Genomic DNA, 24,866 nt, shown 5'->3' on the forward strand with positions numbered 1-24,866 from the left:
TGTGGAAGTAGTGTACTGTCATTTCAAAATGGAGGGTATTCATCTCTTACAAGACATGTTATTAAGCCACGATTGGATGGTTCGGTTAGATCTAAAAGATGCTGATCTAACAGTCGCCATCTTTCCTCCTCACCGCCGATTCCTCCAATTTCAATGGCGCAATCAGTGGTTAGAGTTTGCGGCCAAGCCCTTCGGTCTTTCGTCCGCTCCATGGTGTTTCACGAAACTCATGAGACCGGTCGTTCAGTGGTTGAGAGAGAGGGGAGTCAGACTAATTATCTATCTAGACGACATTCTGATCATGGGTCAGTTCGTCGAGATAGTTCATCTTCATCTGTCCTGGACTATCCATCTCCTTCAGGAGTTAGGTTTTCTCCTCAATGTTCCCAAATCTCTCCTGATTCCGTCGCAAGTCATCGACTTTTTAGGCTTTCAGGTCAATTCTTTGACATCCCACTACTCTCACCTCTCAAGAAGAGGTCTGCGATCAAGAAAGAGTTGAGGAGAGCGCTTGCCTCTCCGACTATATCATGGAGGACGTTAGCCCGCCTTGTGGGTATGTTGGCGGCGTCCATTCAGGCGATTTTTCCCGGTCCCCTTCATTACAGGGCCTTACAGAGGTTGAAGATCCTGCATCTTCGCTGGGGTTTACATTATGCAGAACAGATTGCGCTTTCTCGGGAGGCTCGCCTACAAATTAATTGGTGGTTAGAGCACATGGATGCTTGGAATGGCAAGGCCATCTTTGCAGCAACTCCGGATGCCATCATCGAGTCCGACGCCAGTCCATGGGGCTGGGGGGCTCGTTGCGGGACGCTGGAGACCGGTGGTCAGTGGTCCCAGGAGGAGTTGCGTCTCCATATCAACTGCCTAGAGCTGTTGGCGGGATCTTTTGCGGTTCAAACTCTCTCCTCAGAGAGCAAGTTGTTGTATACTTCTACGCCTGGACAATGTGTCCGCGGTTCGTTACATCAATCGTCTGGGAGGTACCAGATCCCGATTCCTAGCGGAAATTGCCAAGGATTTTTGGCATTATTGTCTAGACCACCACATCTCAGTGACGGCGGAATACATTCCGGGTTCCTTGAATGTGGTGGCAGATTAGAATTCCAGATTTCTAAAGGACACCAGCGATTGGAAACTTCATCCCAGTGTTTTCCAAGCGTTGAACTCCAAATGGGGCCCGTGTGCACTAGATCTGTTTGCATCTCGACTCAGTCAACTTCCCCTGTTTTACAGTTGACTTTCCGGCGAAGCTGGCAAGTGCCGGGAGTTTCGCAAGACTCTTTTTTCTCTCCCAGTCTTGGGCTCCCTCCACACACAAGCGGTACAAATCCGCTTGGCGTCGATGGGTGCGTTGGTGTGGTGAGCAGCAGAGTGATCCCTTGGGATCTGGAGTCTCTGTGATTGTGAATTTTTTGTCCGAATTAGCCAAATCAGGCATGGCTTATAGGATGATAAACAATTTTAGATCTGCCATTTCAGCGGGACATTCTCATGTAGATGGTAGACCTGTGGGGGAACATCCATTGGTCTGTAAAGTTTTACGGGGTATCAGGTTGGTTAATCCTCCTCAACCTAGATATCAAACGTTATGGGATGTTTCCATCGTTTTAAGATTCTTGAAATCCTGGCCGACTAATGAAGGTTTGTCACGCAAACAATTATCTGCCAAATTTACTCTTTTACTCGGTCTTATTTCATGTAGACGTGTATCAGACGTTCGGGCTCTGGATTTAGCAGGTAGAGTATTTACTCCCTCTGGAGTTTCTTTCACAATCTCACGTCGTACAAAGTCTAATTCTAAATGTATTTCTTATCCTGCTTTTCCACATCATAGCAAGCTATGTGTTGTGCAATGTTTGAAAGTCTATGAGGACTGTACCAGAGAATTCAGAAATGATGTGGCAGGTCAACTGTCGATATCGCTTCAGAGACCTTTCCGCCCAGTCTCTTCAGTTACTCTGGCCAGGTGGGTTACCTGGCTGTTGACCCTTGCGGGTATGGATTCCTCCATTTTTGGAGCGCACTCGGTAAGAGGGTCTATGGCCTCGAAAGCCCTTGTCACGGGGTCTAGGTTGCAGGATATTATGACTGCGGCGGACTGGTCCTCTGAGTCCACTTTTAAGACATTTTATCACAAACCTATTGTGGATATTGCGTCTGTTGTAGTGGAACAACTTTAAACTAGCATAATTTGAGCCTCCGTGGACTGCCATAGAATGAAAAATTGTCTAGCTAACGCGACAAAGAATTTTCAATTCTATTAAGGACAAGGAGGCACGAATTATCCCACCCAGGATCTTTTATTGTACTTTATTGTATTTTGTACATGCTTTGTAATTATTACTGATATTACTACATTATTTGATGCTATGTTTGACTTCTTATTTTTTCCCCACCCAATTCTCTGTTGTGACTGTTTCCTTTCAGTCTGCCATGGGTGTTATGGCTGTGTTTCTTTTTTAAGGTGACCAAGGCACCCAATCCTAAAGGTCGATTTGTCCTGACGAACTTTGGACCAGACTTCTGCGTTCTAGAAGGATTTCTGACGTGTTCCACGTCGAGTTGACTTCAGTCCGGATTTCAGTTTATAGACATTGCAAAGAAAGAGCAAGTGATTACGTCATTGTGTTTATTTATGCTTACTTCTGTGATACTATTGGTGCAGACCTGGAGGGGGTTGTACTTCCGGGTTATGCTCGTTTAAAGTTAACTCTTTGCTGCTGTATTTTTCAGTAAAGATTGGGAAGCATGATTCTCGCCTCCGTGTCCTCAATAGAATTGAAAATTCTTTGTCGCGTTAGCTAGACAATTTTTCATTCAGCCAAGACTCAGTGAGGACACTTCAATTACTGGTCTGGAAGACTGCCCAGACTGAGGATTAGGAAGATCTTTTTGACTCAAATGACCCATACAATTCCCACACTTTGAAGTGGTGCCCTTTGCCCAACGTTGCTGCTTATGTGTGTGTTAAGGAGGACAGACACTACCGGTGAAAGTCAACCAAGTTCTTAGTCACAAGGTGGCGAGAAGCCACCTCTCAGTTGAGAAAAAGGTATCCTTAACTTCAGAAATAGACTCCAAGGTCACTCTCATAGGTGAGGATATTAAAGATCCTAAGAAGAGTATTGACCACTCTTGGTATGCATGTAAAGGCAAACTTATGGACACTGTTGGCTCTGTAACTAAGATAATGGAAATGCATGGGGCAGTCAAAGATGGGGGCACGACTATAGATATCAATATACTAATCAGGGTGGTTCTGCATAGTGTGCATCTGCTAGGAAATGTGAAGAACACAGTTTTCACAGAACACAGCAGATCTGTTCTATGGAGAATTGACTCTCAAACTGGGGTCTTAGTCTCCTAGAAGGCTCCCTCTATAGCGGTTTGCATATTTCATGTAAATGCATACTCGATGTAAAGATCTATATAGGACTGATCTTTTACCACTACCCTTCACTGAATTAAAAATCTATTTTTTTTTTAAACTAAACATGTTTTTTGTCAACATAGTCTAGTGAACTCTTGTACGTTAGCCATTTCGGCTCAGCCTTCTACAACTGGTGGGCTTTAAACTGGCAAACAACTTCTCCTAAGCAAGCTCACCAGAGTGAGGCTGGCTAAAACTGCAAGTATTCTCAGCTATGGGAAGTCAGAGTCTTGTCCATCTTCCAGCAATTGCTACATAAGGAATACTGGTCTCAAGAAGGGCGCTTTCGAAAACGTACTTTGTTGGTGTGCCTCCTTTTGTGTAGAAAGGTTTCTGGTCTCCAATTTGGTTGGAGAGATATTCCAAGTTCCTTCTTGTCAGATACTTGAAGCAACATGGATTAGTTATTCAGGCTTCGGGGCTTTGTTCTGCTTACTTCTTTCCAACCTTTTTCACCCAGTCTTCTCCCAGACTTTAGCCTGTTGGGTACAGCAGGCTATTCAAGATACTGGATTGTAGGTTTTAAAGTTTGGAATACATTCTGCACAAAATGCTCTAGCCTCCAAGGCCCTCAATTTGGGTAGTAGATTAGAAGTGGACTGGTCTGCCCAATCTGCATTCAAGAAAATCTAATTGGAAACCAGTAGCAGATTTTGCTTCTTTGGTGCTGGTAAGTTGTAAAATAGCATAATACTCCCCTCTGGTCTTGCCACTGAATGTAAAATCTCCTAAATGATAAAAGAGAAGTTCTCTTAAAAACACAGAAGTGGAGATTATTCCAATTTTGCTTAAATCAGACGCATCTGTAGCACACCCTGTGTTGTGAGATTATTGGATACTAGATTGCCGATTACATTTCTAAGATAAGTTGATTACAGCAGCCTTGATTCTTATTCATGATTTTTATTCACAGGTATTTCAATGGTGAGGAGTCCCTAAAATGATTCTGGTTAGCATACACAGACTGACCAAAAGCAAAACTGAGAACGTTCTTTTGGAAATGGATGTCATTAGAATCGCCAAAGAACAGCAGTTCTTAACTTGGGACCCCTTGGGTCTGTTACCCGTACTCAGGAGGTCCACAGCTGTTTACTAATCTGCTTATAGATTTAATTTTCTAAATTATATATACTTAAAAAAACAAAAATGTAAAATAAACCTTAAAAGGCTCTAAATGTGAAGGAACTTGAAGTTGAAGGCTAGAAACTAAGTTGGTATACTTCACTTGATTAATAGGAGCAGCACAACTACAGCAAAAGAATGTAGTATGGACAACTGCTGGCCTCATCTGAAGCACTGACAAATTGAAGGCATGCATTAGGAGCAAAGCAATGGGATATGGTAGAGCAAAACTCATTGCCTTGTCTTCAATAAATAAAACCACATTTTGAAAAGCTCACACCTGCCATTTAAAATGTACATTTTTACATAAAATATTTAATACATGTATTTATTTCATATTTTGGGAATTATTGAGAGGTTCAAATGGTAGACATTTTTTAAGCCAGGTTCCCTTGCATTCAGTTGTGATTGTGGGGTACACATAAGTGAGAAGGTTAAGAACTACTGCCCTAGAAGACCTGGAGGTGAAACACAAAGAAAAAAGTGGAGTTTGGAAAATCAAGACTATAAAGAAATGTGGTGATTTTACTGCTTTTCTTTGGAACATGTATTTGATGGCTGTAATCCCTGCTGTTGCTGGGAGACTTGATTTTGGTACTTATTGTATGTTTTGTAGTAGTAAAATGCTTATTTCGGGTACAGCCCATAAAACACATCAATGTATGTTTTGCATGGTGGCTGGTCTGGTACCATTAAAGAAATTGTAGGATAAACCTCACATACGTGTCCTTATGAAAACTACAACTTTACATTTGATAGGAAGGTTTACATTGGTAGCCTTAGCAGGTGGTTACGACAGCTCATTACCCATGTAAGAAAACTGTAATTTCTGATGTAGAATAATTGTTTGACTTTCTTTTGTTAAGCTTTTGAAGGAAGATCCTCCACTCGCTCTTTTCACACTACAGTGTAGCAACTAAAAACGTAACCACTCAGAACATTCGTACAATTAATGCCTCCGTTAAAGCAATCTGCTTATGGCAATTTTTGTGTAGTTACGAGAAGGAAATGTTCAACATTAAATAATATTCTATTGACTTCCTGACAAGTATTTGCCGCGCTTTATGGGTCATCAAGCATTTTTCTTCTTTTTCAGATTATATGGTGAACATGAATTACTTTGAGCCGGTCTGAGAGGAGTGACTAATCACCCTACTATGAAGCATGGATCCATCCTTGAGGCACAAAATGAGATTATATAGGTTTTCACTGGTGTGCTGGGTAAAATGCTCTTCTAAAAATACAATAGGCAGAGCCGTAGATGCCTCATACAGCTGGTTATACAATTTGTAGTAGCTCTTAGCATAGCGCCAGGATGCTCCTTGGAGTGACAGTCGTACTATACAAATACTTATCATTCATTCATTCATTCTACTTCTACCATGCCTTGGTACAAAACACACAGCAGGGTCAGGCTAAGGTGAACCAGTGATCCTGAGAGTATGAATGTGCTGCAGGCTAGGGTGTACTGCTGCTGCTCTTCCCCAAAAGTTGGCGTTGAGGCCTCAGCAAGATGTAAAGGACACGCAGAGTACTCCAAGTCAAAAAGCATCAGGCACTTGCCCTCACGCTGCATACCTGCTTTACCTAGTGAGGCATATTCCAAAGCACTCCATCAATACAATGGAAAGATGTTAAATAATATTTCCATGCCTTTCAAGTAGGCAAACAGAATTAAAAAAGGTACTCAATTGAGGAAGAGGCTAGAAGTCGGGGACAACACAGATGAGGGAACAGAGGTGCACTTGTGCTATACAATCCTCCCATGTCCCCCTTACCTGGTACAAATGCCAGCATGCTATGCTGCACCTCAGGTAATGGGAATGTAAGGTCAATTGGCTCAGTCCCTTGGTTCCCAATGGCAAACTGCACCAGAAGAAGTGCCATGGACACTTGCAGGTTCAGGCAGTTCTGCAGCATCTGGGGTTCGGTCATGATCGCCTTAGTAGAGAGGTAGACTGTCATCAGCCGTTCAAATTGCTCCAGTAGCGCTTCCGATGTTGGGCTGGAGCTTTGCTGAGCCTCACGCCATGAAACCTGCAACCGGTGAAGGCTCTGGTTCATCTTTACCATCTGATCGTGCAATCTGAGGGAGGGTAGAGAAAAGGGGGGCATCAGAAAGACATCTTGGGGAGACTGGAGATACTGAGTGCGTTATAGAAAATTCTAAATCATGGCTAGGGTTACTGAAGACTCTTTGGAAAATAAAGACGAAAGGTAGAGATTACCGTAAGATCGGGAGGGAAGCACCATGCCTGGTTAAGAGAGATCCTTGGGTGAGTGTAGAGATATGGCAGGGGTTAAAGTGGGATGGTAGACAAGGAAATTTACAGAGCTATGATGCACAGCAGAAACAGAGCAGGCATTAGGAAATGCTCTGGGGAGACAGAGCTATATTACCGTCAAACACTAATTAAAGCTGTTAAAATTATCCAACAGAAGGCACAGACAATGAACAGGTTAGACAGCGAAGCGGTAGGATATGGAAGTGATGATCAAGAACTTTGAAAAATGGCAAAGGTAAGGCAGGGAACGGGGAGAAGGTCCAAGACAGGACAGATATATGGAAGATTACGAAAAGCTCCAAAATATGGCACAGCTTAAAAGGAAATTGGGCGATGGCAGTTAAATGGTAAAGATTAAAGGGATTTTTGTTACAAGTTCTATGACAGAGGGCAGAACGGTGGTGGAGATTCATGGCATCTACTGTAAAAAGTTGTGGGATAGGACAGAAGGTATTGAAAGTTCGGATATGGCACCAGGAAGCAATTAAAAAAAAAATGAAAAAATGCCAGGAATTACAGCAGGCATGATACAGGTCAGAAATAGGACTGGCACTGGAGAGCCCACCGACACATAATAGGCAGCCTCAGAAATTAGAGAGCAAGGTATATAATAAACACAGCAGGGAGCGCAGCAAGCTCTTGGCAGGCGAATCTAAGCATTTGTAAGACTTTCCAGAATACTAATGTGTAATGAGTAGTACAGTATGTGGTGATGACACCTAAACATGAAGTATCATACAGTATGGCAGCAGTATAGCAGGCTTTTCCTGGACCACAGAACAGATGCAGCAGAAGCACTAGCAGCACAATCTGCTCTCATGCACAGTAGAGATACAAACTGGAAGGCCAGAGGAAAGCAAGCTCCCCTCACACACAAACACACACAACACAGCATTGATTGGTGCAGGTGTCCTTCCCTAGCACAATATGCATCAGCAGTGCAAGCCTCAACTCATTCACATAAGATGTACATTATGGCAACAGCAGGGCAAATGGCAAGCTATCACAGCATAGGTACAAAATATGCTAAAGTAGAGCAGTTTACCTCACAGTCTAGTATTAAGATTTTATCAAAATTATGTTGAATCCATTATAGCCAATGAGGCTTGTGTGTGCACTTCGCTCAGGTGATTAGTACTAGTTTGTTTTCTCTATCGCTGCTAAATTACCTGTGAAAGCCCAGGTGTAGTGTGTATTGGGTCAGGACCAAATTTTCAGTCACAAGGTTGTAGCTCTGAGCAATGTCCAACTGTTGGTCAGTCGCAGCTGGTATAAGACAGGTTTCTTTATCCAGACCTACAAAGAGACAAGGGAATCTGTAAATGACTACATGAGCTGCAATAATCTTTATACCCAACCTTTGCAATGCCCATCGCTTGTAGCCCAATGACAGCCCAGAGACTAGCATTCTAATCTTAAGGAGTTCGATCTTAGACTTCTTGTCGGCTGGTATATCACCATCAGTTCTGTAAGGCTGTGACCTGTCCTATCACATGTCCTTCAACTAGACAGAGGGCCATTGTTTACATAACTTTGACCTAGAGCTGCCTGGGGAGGATAGTGCGGGAATCAATCCATGTGCTTCAGCCATGAAATGAGCCATTTGCACGTGTTTTTGTACTCTGAGGAAAGAGGGATGATTATCATCTGTGCAGAGGAAACTATTCAGGAAATGATAACATGAAGGAAGAGGGCGTAGCCTAAATCAAAGGGGGAATTAAAAAAATGTGGTCTCATTATCAGATTACGAACATTGTTGAACTGCAGATTTTGATTATTCTGGTCATTGATTTTAGTTATTAGATTAACTGAATAGCCTAAACTCAAATGAACTTGGACAAAGAGACAAAGCATGTTATTGCCAGAGTTAGGTAAAGGTTATAATGAGGTTAAAAAAAATACGTGTTTTTAAAAATACAACCCACATAAATGGCAATCACCACAGGGCAAACACAGACATCTAGAGTGTGCCGGGGTTTGCCCATGGTAAAATGTCTGGAAATGTTCAGAACAAGGTAAAAGTAAATGCAATATTTTAAGAACTGAAAAGTTAACTTGGAAAAAGAAGGAAAAAAAGAGTATCAGCGGAGAGATGAAGACAAAGAAATAACATGCAGGAAAGACAAGTTAAGTAATTGGGGGAAACAAATGTGAGAACATTTTTAAAAAGTGTGACACAGAATACCTAAAAGAAAACATGCTGAGGCTGCATTTTCTTAGACACTCACTTGCCATCGGTATTAGCCTAGGCCCAAGATCCTGCGTTCCGCTTTTGTCTAGACCCCCCCCCCCCTCCCCCAACTCCCTGCATTTGAAAGGACTCTAAATGAATAGCCCCTTTTCATTTGCCCTGACCACTAGTCGATGCCCCAAGCATGGGCCTAGCCTTCGTACTCGCTCAATGCGCTAGCCCAAATCTAGTCTCCACTCCGCATTTACTTGGGCCCTTAGTCAGTCACCCACACCCTTTGGATTTGCAAAGACAATGCAGCTCCACCCTGTATTTGCCCAGATTGTTGGTTCCTGCTCCTGGTATCTGTTTAAGATTATACATCCCCACCCCTCTGCCTTTGACCAGTCTTGGTCCCTGCTCCTAAACACTTATTCCAGCCAATTGCATTTGCCAAGATCTAGCCTACATTGTTTGCATTGATCAGCCATCTTTCCATTACGCACGTTCATTTACTCTAATCCCACACCCCAGCCACGGCCTGTCCTGCCTACCTTTCATGTGAGCATTCTTGCTCTTCCGCTCTTCCTCATTCAGCTCCTTCAGGGCACAGTAGGTGGGGTTAAAGGTCAGCAGACGGGGTGACTTAGGTTTGCAGAAGGGTTGGCACAACTTCAGCAGGGCTGCTCCAAGATTTAGGAAGAAGGCGTCTGAGGCATACATTTGGAAGAATATATCTGGCATTTGATTGGCCCAAATCTTTGTTCTTCCAGCATTGGCATGGAGACAGTTTCCCAGCCAAGACAGGATGCGGTGCTTGGTTTCTGGGGAGAGCTGCAGCAGGTTCTTAAGCATCTGGTAGATCTTCTCATGAAACTGGGACATGAACTGGGCCAAAGAGAAGGAGAAACATTTTGTCACAGTATTAACTTTCCAAAATGACTCCAGGATTCTATGGGCTAATGAATAAAGTGGTTTCAAAATGTTACATTCTTGCCCTTGTATCTTTAATAATGGCCTTGTGCTTTCTACTTCATACTTGCATAAAACCCATCCAATTGCTGTTAGCTGATCAATGCATCACTTCATTTCAGAGCATTGGATGACAGTGTAGTGTTCAAAGTCTTTAATGTCAATGTGTTGTATATGAGGGATGAAGTTAATTTCGTAATTTAGAGCTAGCTTTAGTGAGCAGTCCTTCTTTGCAGTTTGGTGGTAGAGAGCCTAGATTCTTTGTTAAGTTAGTGATTCCTTTCAGTCGTGATCTGTATCAAAACTTGGGGGAGGTATTTGGGGATGGGAGGACGGGTGCCTTATAGTAAGAGGGTATTTAATTTGAGTGGGCATAGGCGTCATCAGTGTTTCAGTAAGAATACACAGGAAAATGAAGACCATGTATAACTTGCTCAATGTCAAAGTGATGATTCAGTCATAGAACCATGACAACAAAACTATTCTGGAAGATACCATTCTTTACTTCATTTTAAAGAAGCCTTAAATACAAAAAATTAAAAAAATAAAGCCCAAAAATGAAAACAAAAGTTGAATTGCAATTACATCAATAATTAAAAAAACAAAACGTTTGAATATGCTGGAAAACGGTACACATTTTGGATACAAACAAAAAGACTGCCAAATTAAGGTATGCAAAAATCATACAAATGTGGCAAAGTAAAATTGGCTTCAAAACAATTCTTAATGAATTAGGTATCCAGTAGAACGGTTTTAATAAAATACATATTAAAAAAGAGGATGCGTTATGGTTCAGTATCGGAGAGTTAATACAGATGAGAACACATAGAAAAGTTAAATTGGGACTGAGGGAGAACAGTAGGGGCAGGTTGAAGACAGACAGATTGAAGTGAGAACGACAAATCTGAGAGAAGGAGGTGGAACTGGCCCAACTATGTAGACAATAACATTAAAGGCTGGTAAAATGTATGCATTATCACTCACCATCTTGGCATATTAATTTCAGTACAATTAGATATGCTTATACGGGACTGCCAAATATGTTAAGATTTGGGTTTTCAGCATAAACTTTTAACATCGAAAGATCCGAAACTATCGTCTAAAATTCTTCAGGCGTGCACTTCACCGCTTTAAACCCTAAATCTAAATAGATGGTATGGGTACTTTACCTGATGGATGTTGGATTCCTGCACTTTGATTTCCTGCGGACTGGACCGGGAAGGGCTCAGAAAGTAGCCATGATTCTCCACCACTCCGGGTGTTTTCAGCATGCAGGAGATATTTAAAATAGTACCTAGCAGAGTCTTCTGATACATGAGACCATTCAAGGGGTCTTTAGGTTGAATGTACTCCACAAACACCTGAATAAAAAATAAAGAATGGAGATGAATGTGGTTACGCCTCTGCACACTCATACAACTCCCAGCAGCAGGTCCTAGCAGATGACTTAATCTTTGTGTAGCTGCAAACTAAGAGGTGTCCCCAGTAGTGTCCAAATGTGTTACATTTAGAGTGGAGACCCCCAAACCCTCCATATTCTCCCAATCCATTTTTAAGAATTAGCTTTCATGTTTTCCTTTGCCGGGTCTAACTGGCCGGCTGTGACCCATCCTGTTCCTCCTTTGTCAAGACTCAGAATTCAAAGAAGGCTCTGTCCACATATAGAAACTGAACAATATCTTACACCACACTGGAACTGGTGGGCAGCAGTACGGTCTTTACTGTGGCTGTGTAGTAGTGAGTAGCCTATATTAAAAATAGCATAGTTTCCAAACAGGTCAGTGCCTCTGTAAGACTAGTATATCTTCGACTGAGGTAGTCACCTACTCAAGCTCCTTTTGTTTTCCCTGTACATCTAAATCTCTAAAGGTGAGAGTATTCCCCAAGCTCTTTGGATGCAATTCTAACATAAATTCCAGAAAGACCACTATTCTTCAGAGAAGCTTTACTGCAGTACAATGCAGCTATGAATAGTGCCCGATATTGCAAAAACATGAGACACAAACATCCCATCAAACAAGTCACCTAACTAATGCAATTCGTATTTTTGTCCGATTCCACTATTGACGATATTTTGCGGTTTGTCTCATATTACACAGTTTCTGATATCTGAGCTCATTATTTGCTCAGCTTTTTGTCTACTTTCTTTATAGATAGTTTTGGTCTGGTTTTATGGTCCACCTTTAGAGCACACTTTTGAATGCCAGCTATTGTGTAGACTAGGCAGCTTAGTTAGTTAAATGAAAGTATAGCTGATTTTCATCTTTTCTACATTGCAGCAAACTTTGAATCTCAAGCTGATAAGGACGTGAAACTGGTTGGTTGTCAGCTCTGCAGTCTTCTAGAAGGTCCACCTAGTTGGAAAATCACTCAATTTCCCCTAAAAGTGAGCCCGGCATTGTGAAGAAGTTGTCCTGCGTGCATACTGTACCAATAGTATTCTGTGTAAATACATGGGTTTACTATCTGGTGAAGTGTTTCATCTCCTCACTCCAGACATGGTACCATAAGTTATTTCACAGTCCTGCCCAGTAGGTCTTCCTACTAGACAAGACAGTTATATAACCCATGCCACCACAGAGCAGAATGACGCTCACCTTGGCGATGTCCTTCTGCCGTGTGAAGTATAGCAGCACATCCAGATATGTGTAGAGCACCATCTGGCAAAGATCGAGATCTTTCACCCTTCCAAGAATCACGTCAAAGAGGGGTATGATGACCTCTGTGAAGGTACGCACTTCTTCATCAGCTGTGATTGCTTCAATCACTTCTTCCAGGAAAGAAGTCACTTCTTCAATTTCTGAAATCAACGGGAGGACGAAATTATAAGCACGTTTAGTCATCTGATAGGATGTAGCATGTTCCTGACTTATACTTTATGGTGTCCATTACAAATCGAGGCATTGCCACAACTGCTCATCCCCATTCATTAAAGACATCAGTGGAGCAAAATCTTGTTGCACTGGCAACCTGGTTTACACTTGTATTGCACTTTACTGCCTTTCCTTCACACATCATGCAAGATTTCCCTATGTGCAACTTTTCTCTACCTTCTCTTCGAAGCCTTTGTGGCTCCGTGAAGCAAGAGTCTATATTTAGGACAGGTTCAGACACAGGTTTGTCCCTCATATCTCGTGCACGATCTGGCAGTGTGCACAATTAGCTTGTGACTCTTGTTGGTTGTACTAATAAGAAATACACTGTATTGTTTATTAGACAACACACAAATGCGAACATATAAACAAGAAAGAGACACTATTCGGTTTAGTACATATTCTGGAAATACATGCCTGTTCAATGAGGCTGGCATACTTGCAGCAATCCTTGCAGTTACTTTTGCCCCTTGAACTGGCTGAAACAGTAATATGTATTATTGCAGTTCAAATCTTTAATTAGTATTCTGCAAAGATGGACATGGTCAAAAAGTAGCAATCTTTCAAAGAGAGAAGGATAGTGTAGGTTGCACGTAAACCATGCGGAATACAATAGACCAAGAGACATACATACGTGCTCCTCTGAAAGCTTCCAACAGCAAGTCCAAAAGCTGTTCATGAATGTTCTGGTTCTCATAAATTTCAGGAGTGAGGAAAACCGTGCGAGAGTTGGAGACAATCAGGTTTTTGCATCGGATAGCATATGGAAGCAAGTTCTCAGGCACTTTTGTTATCTGCGTGGAAAGAGCCAAAAAAGATTAAAAACTTCAATTGACTCCTGTCAGACAACAAACTAGCAATTTACCGAAATCTTGCCCTCTTCTCCAAACAGAAGTGACAACCACTGCCCATGAAAGTTTTAGATTAGGGCACCCCAACGCATACAAAGGAAGACATACATTTCAAGATGAATTTTAGGCTAAACTGTTGCGAGTAGGAAAGCTGCAAGAGAGTGAACCTGCTAATCTTTTAATAAAAAAAAATGCATCAATGTTGCCGTCATCTTCTTCCGGATGACATAGATGACTACGATGAGTCTGTGGCCAAGATCATCCGTCTATTCCATTCGCAACCGGAGCAGCTCTAAAATCAAGAATAGCTTTCTTATAGAACCTCAGTTTTTTATTCTTAGACCTTTGTGTCATTTGCATTCAATTGGTCTCACTTCATCCCATGTAGGTGAAGCAGCTGTTTGGGGTCATCTCTGCATTTGCCCAGTTTCATGGGGCTACTTTGTCGACATCACTTCTACGAGTTCTATTACATTATGAGATTTTGAAGAGGTTGCTCTTGGAGTCCATTAGATGAGATTAGAGGGATTCTGCAAAACTATCTGCATTCACATTATTTAAATTTCGACATTCCACTTGTTTTGCCACATGCTGGGTTTTTAGAAGTAGAGGCTGCCAGTGTATGATTGCATTGCACAATGATTGGTCCAGTTAAGGCTGACTAAATCAGTCACGTACACCAAAGGGTTAATAGAGTGTATCCAATCAACACTGACCATTGATATGAGCTGATTTCTTGACAATTTGGTTAAAGCCTTTTTTCCTTAAAAATTGCATGGGACCTCTGTAACATAGCATGTCTTGCCGTAAGTTCCAGACTCCTAGAAATCATCATACTGGCGTAAGATGAGAATGGGTTAGGCGATTCTTATAGCAATTCATTGGCAAAAGAGTCTAGATTATTTGAAGGGCTGTAAATAAAGATAAGGGTCCACAATGCAGTAGGGATAACAGTGATTTAGGTTGAAGCTGTCAAAGGAACCTATGTTTTGTGAGTTACAATGGTTACATTCAGTGAGTCTCTGAAAATGAATGCTACCCCTCTACCTTTCGAATTGTTTCCACTGTAGTCCCAGAGTACCTACACAGCTCTATCACAACAGTCACTCACTTGCTAGACAATACCTTGGTGCTTTTAAACAGACCTCAAACATGCACTGTAATCAAGAATGTCAGTAGTAAATGGAATTCACCCGTTATTCCAAGACTGATGGGGCCAGGTCCGTTGTATGTCTGCAGTGGCTTGCTATAACCCAGCAGATCTCAAAGTTTGCCCAATGTCTTTTCACCAAAGAGGATATCACTGTACAACCACCTGAAGGCAACTCAAATGGATTAATTCAAACATATGAATGCGAAAATGCATTTAACAAGGAAAAGGGGCTCAGTGAACCATACATTGCTGTATATACTAGATGTATCTGCTGTACAAGGAGTGGGTGTGTTTTGAATGAATGATGTGAAAGCAATAGAGTAATACATGTCTTTAGTGTAATGAAAAATACATAGGGTCAATACAGTTTAATATTTTCACCATATCCTAGAACAAGGTTTTAAAATTAAATAAAAAAATTAATGTTTGTGATACACCCTCCATGTATTTTCTCGGAGCTCTTTCCTGTTGAATGTGTTCTCATTAACATAGGTTTGTGAATTAAACCATTTGAGTTGCCCTAGGTTTTTGCTCGTGCCTCACTGCCTCAGGAACTCTCATTATTAGCAGTCGGTCCCCTTTTTCTTTACATTACTTTCACCAAAGAGGTACAGTCTCCCTACTGGCACAAATGAGGCACAACATTACAGAGGAATCGGTGAAATAAATGGAAAGTGTGCCCTCATCTTTCAGGAAGGAATTAAAAGACAAGACACAACCCCCCTCTCATTTTCGCGCCACTTGCCCCACACTACAGCTTGCACAGACCTCTTCCTTTGCCCTCTGGAAGCAGGCATTCAGGTAAGGGATAATGTGCTTCTCTCCAGCATCACGATCTGCTGAGAGGTTTTGCGTGCCTGCAGCAGTCATGTAGATAAGGTGGTTGCCTGGTTCTGGGAGCAGCAATCGACTGAAGACGGCCTGAGAAGCCAGGGAGAGAAAAAGACAATAAGACCAAACTCATGGAAATGCAAATGGCTGGGTATTGCCCTCACAATCTAGAAGAAGCCCGCCAACCACACATGGATTTTTTTTTAAATACACAACACGCAGGAGCCAACATCGAACAAAGAAATGAATATCGAAAGCGCAGTGTTTCGGAAACAAAACGAAAACTCAAAAAGTAGAGTTCTACAAAACACAACCAGAGAAGAAGTACCCATACATTAGAGGAGAGTGTTTATTAAAGCAACATCTACTTCGGAAGCCTAAAACGCAAGAGGCCAGGAAGATGCAGTACTGCACCGATCCCTCAACCAGCACCGTGTACACAACGCAAAACTTTTGATGCAAACACCATAAACCGCCTTAGGGTCAGGATAAGTCAATGAAAAATACAGCAAAGGGACCAAAATAAATTCAGGGCCCAGGAAAAAGTTTCCCTTCTTATCCTGCCTTAGAGGTGGCTATGTGCAAAACACATTCACTTAATGCAGTCACTCAAATGTCAGTGACTTTGATTCCCCTGCAAAATCCATAACCTTAATTTGCCTTCAAAAACCTTTTTCCATAAAAATGCAAGATGTGAAGTGCTGCCAATACTGGAAGAGACATGAGACTGCTATCTGATCCCTGAAAGAAGAGAAGTTATTCATTAACCTGTTCCACATTGTCCATGTCGAGCCAGTCCTGTCCATCCAGATCTGCTGCCATCTCTTCGAGGTAGACACATCGCATTGGAATGCCATTCCCGCCCTTCAGGCTGGGGTCACCTGGTTAGACAGAATACGCACTATAAATGGACACAGCCTGCCACTAGAGGATGACTCGGTGCTAGGCCCAGCCACTACATATTTCCTATTCACCATGGACACACATTCACGTGTAACAACTCAATGCGCACTCCAATGAGTTGTGGACATATTACTGAACGCAGCGTATAACTAGATACAAACATCACTACTTAACTGCCAACATTGCAACTTAATTTTCTTGGGTTGCTTTAATCCACAATCATTTTTTAAATTGTTACTTTAAACCCCTGTGTTAGAGGCTTCCTAGGATTAGGAAGCCTCTAACACAGCCTCTAACACTCACCACCTCCTTGGTTTACATTGCAATCCAGTGATTGTATATGTTGGGTACTCCCTTGGTCTTCCAGCAGAAGAGCATCAAATGTGTATGTCAGACGGTCTGGGTTTTGACAGCTCAGCTTTCAAACAGGCTTGCTGGTAACAATATACATAATGTGGGCTTTGGGTCCATCCCTTTCAACCATGGACTTTCTTTGAAAAGCCTCTTTCAGTCATTGGCTTGAGACTCTGTCAATCATGTCTTGGATCTGGGAGGTGGAGCGTTTATCTCTCACCTAAAGCTACTGGACATTTGGTAGTGTACTTCCATCTCCACTCAAGTGCTTCTGTTAAACTGCATGTTGGATTTTGTTACAACTGTAGCCTTCTCGTTCTGCTCCTGCTGCTTCCTCATGTGCGTCTGTCATGTGCTAACACATTCTACATTAGAACCTTAAGGCTAGACCTACTGACACTGCCAATGTTTATCCTAATGTGTTTTGCTAATTTTACAAACTTACACTAGATACAAAAAGTTACCTCCGTGAATCAATTAAGTTTACAACCCAAGGATGGCAAAAGTGCAATAGAACATGGGCTTTCACAATGTTTTCTGGTTAGGAATTTATAGACATGCCTTTGACTTAATATAACAAATCTTTAAATAGAATTAATCCCAAGTAAACTTGTTCTATTGAATAAAGAGATTAAAAAGGTTTCAATATATTGTATGTAACTTGCTCTTTCTGGGGTGATGTCTCTGATACAAACAGCGGTTCATAAAAGGTATGCACTGGAACGCTGTTACCTCGGTCAGTGTGAAACGGGTCTAATAAAATAATCTGTTGCTGGAAACGGAGTTGTAAATACATTCCTGTAGTCAGAAAGATATTTTGACAAACATAAAACAGAACAACAATACACACACAACAAAACAATGGGTAGCAAGGAAGCAGAAGCCAACCTCATGCTTCCACCTTACCAGATTCCGGATCGGTTCAGATAATTCCCTTGCCACAAAGATGTACTTTATTATTGTTCATACTTAACCTCAAGGTTGCCTCTTAGGCACAAACAAACCTTTCATTAATTGAAATTTAAAAAAAGTATCGGTTAAAATAAATAAATAAAAGCAATCATTTCCCTGAACTTCCGAAGAAGGTTGTGTACCGCTTCCATTTTAAACTCTCATCAAAAATGTCCTGACGTAAATTGTAAGTTATCTTGCTATTGACTTTTAATCTGTTTATTTAACACAATAAAGGTTTGAGTCCTACGATCACCAGCAATGAATGTCAGACCTGTTCAGTCTCCGCAAACCCATGAATGAGTAAACACTGAGTGGTTAGGTAGGTGACCTGCTATGTACTGTATCTGTGCCCCCCAGACACCCACAAGGTCCCACAAGACATGTAATACTTTACATAAGCGTCCCACTGAAGGTGAGGGAATCTGGTAGAGAAGTGGCATATGGTATCGCATTCCAACACATATTACATCACACTGAGAAAAGTAGAACTGAAAGAAAGACTACAGTTACTGTCCTACATCTTATGCTTAAATAGGGAGTTTATCCAAGTGCTGCTATTTGAATAGGAAGTTGATGGCCCAATGTAGCAGGTAGACTGTACCCAGGGTGATGAGCCCCGAAGATCATTAGTAGGGAGAGGTGATTGTCACTTGGAGCTCAGTGCCAGAAACGCTTATCAAGGTTTGTACACAAGTCTACTAATAACCCAGAGCAAATATCTCTTGCAGTGGTGAATAGCTGCTGACACCCGTGGTCCGTGAGATAAAGAGGTAGGATTTCTGGCCATAGGCCCTTTTCAAGCCCTAACAGACCCAAACAGGCAGCACTGCTAACCTGGTGCTCCTTACCTGGACTTCCACCATGGATGCCATAAAGAACTTGTTTAAGTAGTAGGAAAAACACTAGCTGTCAGGTGAGCTAGCTTCAACGGAAGCCCCACGAGTCACAGATTTGGTGGCCTAAAGATAGGCTTAATATGAACCCAATAAACGAGATAACCAAGCAGAGCAGCACCACTACGAAAATCTCCTCGGCTTGAAAGGGGTAGGAAGAAAATGGGGGCAAAGTTGATTCAAATATGTACTTAATGGTCATTAATGCTTTTTCAAACACAATGTCACGATCGCGGTTGACCGCGAACCACAATTCCCGGCATCCTCCGGGAAAGAACTACCGCTCCCGGCATCCTTTGCGGCGCATTGCGCTTCCGCGAGACTGCTGAAAAGGGGAATGGCGGCCGGGGAGCGGTGTCGGTGATTCCAGACCTGAAGTCGAGATCGACCCCTGAGTTCTGAGTGCTTGGTGCGGTAAGAGTGTTGTCACCGCTACGCTGAGAGGCTACTCAGCGGCGGTTTGGATCTTACCCGTCTCATGCTGTACTTTGTTCTTGAGGAAACATTGCTTAGTTCCTAATCTTGCTTTTGGTATCATTTCTTGGAATTGTCCCGGTTGGTATTTTCGGCCAACGGTGGTTTGCCTTCAGAATCTATCGAACAATTGGATAGTTACTCATTTGGTGTTTTCCTTTATTGTTGTAAATACGACATTCCTGGAACCCAACTAAGAATTATTAGTTGGGGTTTTCATCAATGGATATTCCAGAGGAGCTTTGTGTGGAATAATAACACTGGTTGTGGAAAGAGCCTATCGATATATATATGTGTAACATGATATTTGACCTTTTCCTGTGATGTTTAGTGGAGTCATATCTAGGTAGGTGCATAGTGTATGAGTGGGGGGGTTGTGTAGAGCACTGAAGTATATGTTCCTCTTGATTGCTTATGTTCCTGTATGTTCTGTCTCTTTATAGTTGCATCATATCCCACCCTACGTTGCCTCTACACATCCACAAGGCTTTGTCTTTTCTTTTACAGGTATGAACCCACATAGCAACCGGTATAGCAACTAACCAATCACAGTGTAGGAATTCAGTCTTATGCATGTTTTATGTTTATATCTTTAAGATCTCCCTCCCCGCTGTCCCCAACCTTTCCTTCCTTTCTCTTTCTTATTTTCCCCTCACTTAATCCTGTCAACACTCTGTGCCATAAAGGCTATCCAGGTGTTGGCTAGATTTAGAGGTGGGCTTACCTTTCAACAAACCGATCCTGAGGACTATTCGTAACACACAATGCCATTAAATATAAACTTTTCAGGTCGGCATAAATGTCAAAAACTTTGTTTTTGGTGTCCCTGCATTCTCAGGATTAAGTATACAAAGTTTGCAGATCAGCCCTCTGCAGCCCAGCACCAGTCCAAAATGAGGCCTGCAGAGATTACAATTTCGGACTGCCTTTTTTGGGGGAGGATGGGAATGGCCCCTGGGGCACAGGTGCTTTGGCTCCAATAGCAGCCCTTGGAGTCAGAGACTGGGCAGCTTAATTCGAACCAAACACGTTTACCAAGAGGAGTCCCTTTGCTAGGATGTGCTCCTTTGCTTGGAAGGGTCAGCAAAATAAAGGGGAGCAGCAGATCCAAATCTGTACCAAATGCTCAGAAACACATTGCTAAGAAATACAAACGCGTGTGGTTGCAATAAAAAAACGAATTGTTTACCACAGAAGCCATAAGCGGCACTATGAAATCAAGCGAATTTCGGGTGCACCTCCTTTCTCTGCACTGAGCAGGCAAACTTTGTAGATCAGTCCTCTACAGCATGACAGAGCTCCAAAATGGGAACTGCAGGAATTACCCATAGTAGTGTTGCGGCAGACTTAAAATTTTGAAAGCAGGTGTCAAAATGATGAAACTGAGTTTTCCCTTCAACTATGCGACATAAATACAGACTGATTAAACTCAAATACCTGGAAAATAACCAACTGAAAGACAATCACACTGCAGGCACTGACATATCGTTCATACTGAATGGACAATGCAGCTATTGCTTCGTCAATAGGATGACAAATCCAATGTTCACTTACTGTTATCCAATGTGATGAGGAAGATCCGCTGAAGCATGTGGTTGATGTTCAACTGCTCGCACAGCTCCTGTTGCGAACGGAATGAACGGCTGATCTCGGCCACAGAGTCATCGTAGTCATCCAGACTCTCCGACACACTGTTGTCGGAGTCATCTTGGTCACTCAGTGCCTCTTCTGCAGGAAATGAGACAATAAATACAGCTGCACTCACCCACACTGCTTGCATAGCTTTGACAATGTACAATCCCATGAACACTAACATGGAGAGAGAACCAGCTGCAAATATTTCTTCAGAAACACAAGAGCCAATTATTCACTACACACAGAGCTTAAACCAAGGATATGACAAATGTGAGGAAATGGACTGTATTATATGGAGTCGCTGTGAGACCTCACTGTGTAATACACTGCCAAGTCTTCTTAGGATTAGTCAGGCTTTGTTTGTAAAGCTCAAACCTGGGTAGCTGTGGCTTCAAGTAGTCAAGGTCCAACAAAGGAACAAGTGTAACGCATTTATACAGCACCAAAACAACCGAAGAAAAAAACAGGGCTCTCAATAAATCCGACACAGATTTATAAAAACAGGTTTTATTTTTATGAATTTATACGCGCCAAAATTAAAAATGATGCATCAGAGGTTTTGAAGAAAGAATAAACACACAATTGTAAAGCAGCATTGGCAAATTCAATGCATATGACACTTAAAACTTTTTCAGCAAAAAAGCTACTGTAGGGATGGATGTGGTTACTTAGAAGTACTTTGGGCGACCAACTCTAGAGCAGAGCCAGTCAAGGGGACCAACAAGGTCTGAAGAAACCGTTACCTTCACCAGAAAAGCAGCCTCTAGTTCAGTTTCAGCAAAGAAACAACACTTGCCATTGACTTCTATGGAATGCTTCTGATGCAAGGGCTACTCTTCGTCCACAGCCCGGGTGGGCGACTTTGGCCACAGGGGTCGACATCCCTCGAAGTCTTCTCTGATCCAGCTAAGCCCAGTTTTTACGCCCACACACAAAGCCACCCACACACACACAGAGCCACACTCACACAGACAGTCACCCACACATAGAGCCACCCACAAAAAAAGCTATCTACACAGAGCCACACACACACGCACAGAGCGCCACACACACACACACACACACACACACACACACACAGGCAGAGCGCCACACACACACACACGCAGGCAGAGCGCCACACACACACACACACACACACACACACACTTACAATCCAATGGTCTCGGCATTATTAAAGGTAGAGCTATTGGCATTGCTCATGACATTTTTTTTCAAACCTAAATAAATGGTATTGTCAATTACAATGGCAATAGGTGAGCATCAGAGAGTAGTAGAGAGTATTCGCGGACACACACACACACACTTAAAGTTAGAGCTATTGGCATTGCTCATGACATAATTTTTATTTATGTTTTTGTTTTTAAAACATAAATAAATGGCATTGTCATTTACAATGCCAATAGCTTAATCGCTCGCAAATGCGAGACCTATTGCATTTACACCCACACACACAAAGCCACCCCCACACACACACATACAGAGCCACCCACACAGTCATTCACACAGAGACACCCACACACACACACCCACACAGAGCCCCCACACACAGAGCCACCAACCCAAAAAGCTACACACACACAGACAGAGCCACCCACACAGAGCCACCTACCAAAAAAGCTACACACAGACAGAGCCCAAAACACAGAGCCACACACAGAGCCACACACACACACACAGCTATATATACATACACACACACACACACACACACACACACACAGAGCCTATCTTCCATGGGGGGGAGGGAAGAGGAGCTGTACTCAAGGAAATAGTGCCAAAACAGGACCATGTGCAGTCAACGCCCCCACACTGCTGCGGTGTTAAGTAATGCCCCACTACATTCTCCAGTTCAGAGTACCAGAAGCATTTTCCAAGCACTAAACACCCATGCTTACAGCTCGGCCTTGACAGACACTTCGTGATTATTCACTACCAGTAAAACGGACAGAAGTTTATATTTTGCTAATCCTCATTTGCCGCACTAAGTGGGTTAAAAAACAGCATTCTAACAAACTTTACACATCACATATTTGCAGTCTACACGTACATCTGAAAAAACGGGCGTTGGTTAGATAAATGATGGCATTCTTTACATAGTATGGTCCCTGTGGTTTGGAGCCAAAAAAGATGATGTATGAAACTTAAATCTGGGAGGTAGGTTAGTAAGACACAATAACTCTGCATTACACAACCTGAAAGATACAGCGCATGCACGTGTATGTTAGCAGTAGTTGTTAGAATATATGATTATACCACGATTTCAATTACCACGCATGGCTTTACCACGCGAATTTTACATCGCAAGTGGCTTTACCACGCTGGTATTTACAACGTAGGATTTTACTACGCCTAGAAACGTCTTACCTGCACGTCTTTCTCTACGAGCCCTTACTTCCATCCTCCATTGAAACAAGCGTCAAAACACGTATACCAAAATAAAAAAAGGACTGTTTTTTTGACGTACACGGCACGTCTTTGGGGGAGGCTCTTTCCTTTTTCTTTTAAAATTATGTTCGGTTTTTTTTTTAAAGTAAACTGCTTGTTATTTTTTGGGGGGGAGACCCCCCCCAGCCCCCCTCTGCCCCCGCTTGTTATTTTTGGGGGGGGAGACCCCCCCCAGCCCCCCTCTGCCCCCCAAGCCCACGCAGAACGACTCGAAGGAATACCACATCTCCCCCCCAGCCCGTGGTAAAGACGTCGTGGAAGGCACCCTGCGTGGAAGGCACCCTGCGTGGTAAGTGTCACGTGGTAAATGTTAGTAGTGGTAATGCCTTCGTGGTAAATGATGTTTCCCTAGTTGTTATTACTATTAGGCGCAGGAAAGGCCTATCTTAGCAGGTCAGATGAAGCCAATAATGTCCTAATGCACACGCACTACGTATTTCCGGCTTCGCGTGTAGGCTGGTCCTTCCGTTTGGTGCCCAGACCTGGCTCTGCAGCATTTGCTCTGCTTCTGGTGATACTTAGAGGTCAGGGGCTGCTCCCCATGCGACTTCGAGCTCAGGGCTGGAATGCACGGAAAATGGGAAACGAAACGTTTCAATCTCCAACGCACCCCGAGACAAATCACGCATATTTGACTGAACAAGTCAATAACACTTCAATTTAAGACAGTAATGCTCAGCTTTGCACCACAGGGGTGTGTGCACACAGCCGCACAAACTCACGATCGGAAAAAGCAACACAAAGAAAAGAGCTGCCATGTTCCCAATCCCCCGCCAGCCATTACCTCAGAATGAAGTTAGTTATTGCTAATGGCCTTTTTTGGTTACGGGGTGTGACATCTGGGGTAAAGGAGCTGGATGTAAGTGTGCTGTTATGCAGCATGTTGGAGGCGAGGATTGTGCAGGGTGCTGGCCCTTAGTCTTTGTGCGGTTGACCCTTCGTCCAATTGAGGCGGGGGGGGGGGGGGGGGATGTGGAGGGGGAGAGCGAGGGCAGTGTCGGGTCAGAGCGCGGTTTCCTGCTAAATCAGTAAAGGAAATATGGCTCCAGGGCTGCAGGCGTGGTTTTATCACCACCTTCTCCCCCACCTTTCTTGTCTATCTTCATCTCACCCCATGCTGCCACACCATTAACTACTAAGCAAAGGACAACTGACCACAAGTGGGAGGAGTTAATGGGTGAGCCATTCAGGAGGTGCTGAGAGTGTGTGCAAGGGCCGGTCACAATTCTTTAGTGCACTATCTGTAGCGTAGGTCAGCGCGTCCCCCGAGAGATGATGGGCACACGAATTTAGTATTGTGGGCAGGAGGAGGGGCCCGCGTTCGGCACTGCAGCCATTGGAGCGAGGAATATGAGTTCTTAGCAGGGTCAGCCGGGGAGCTTGGGCGGAGTGACTAGGTGTGGGGCACAGCGTTCGGGGGGGGGGGTCCCATGGGGAATAAAGATGGATGCCACCGGACGGATATTTTAGCGGAGGAGTTTGGGGGGCGGTCGGGGCGAATATGGAAGGTGG

General features: G+C 43.0%; 2 protein-coding genes across 2 annotated transcripts in view; one reads left to right on the top strand and one right to left on the bottom strand.

The window, feature by feature from the left end:
- The window catches only part of LOC144825032 (uncharacterized), a 418,697-nt gene that overhangs the window by 140,083 nt on the left and 253,748 nt on the right, over positions 1-24,866 (top strand). The gene's annotated exons all lie outside the window — the stretch shown is intronic.
- The window catches only part of UBE4A (ubiquitination factor E4A), a 167,676-nt gene that overhangs the window by 94,381 nt on the left and 48,429 nt on the right, over positions 1-24,866 (bottom strand). The window contains exons 3-11 of the mRNA XM_078682249.1: positions 20,826-20,999; positions 16,462-16,574; positions 15,631-15,783; positions 13,493-13,652; positions 12,583-12,785; positions 11,155-11,346; positions 9,568-9,901; positions 8,013-8,139; positions 6,337-6,644 (exon numbers count right to left, since the gene is read on the bottom strand). Of these exons, the coding sequence (XP_078538375.1) occupies positions 6,337-6,644; positions 8,013-8,139; positions 9,568-9,901; positions 11,155-11,346; positions 12,583-12,785; positions 13,493-13,652; positions 15,631-15,783; positions 16,462-16,574; positions 20,826-20,999 (1,764 nt within the window). The remainder of the gene's footprint in view (positions 1-6,336; positions 6,645-8,012; positions 8,140-9,567; positions 9,902-11,154; positions 11,347-12,582; positions 12,786-13,492; positions 13,653-15,630; positions 15,784-16,461; positions 16,575-20,825; positions 21,000-24,866) is intronic.

Source organism: Lissotriton helveticus, chromosome 3_1 (genome assembly GCF_964261635.1).
Source record: "Lissotriton helveticus chromosome 3_1, aLisHel1.1, whole genome shotgun sequence".
Classification (NCBI taxonomy): Eukaryota; Metazoa; Chordata; class Amphibia; order Caudata; family Salamandridae; genus Lissotriton; species Lissotriton helveticus.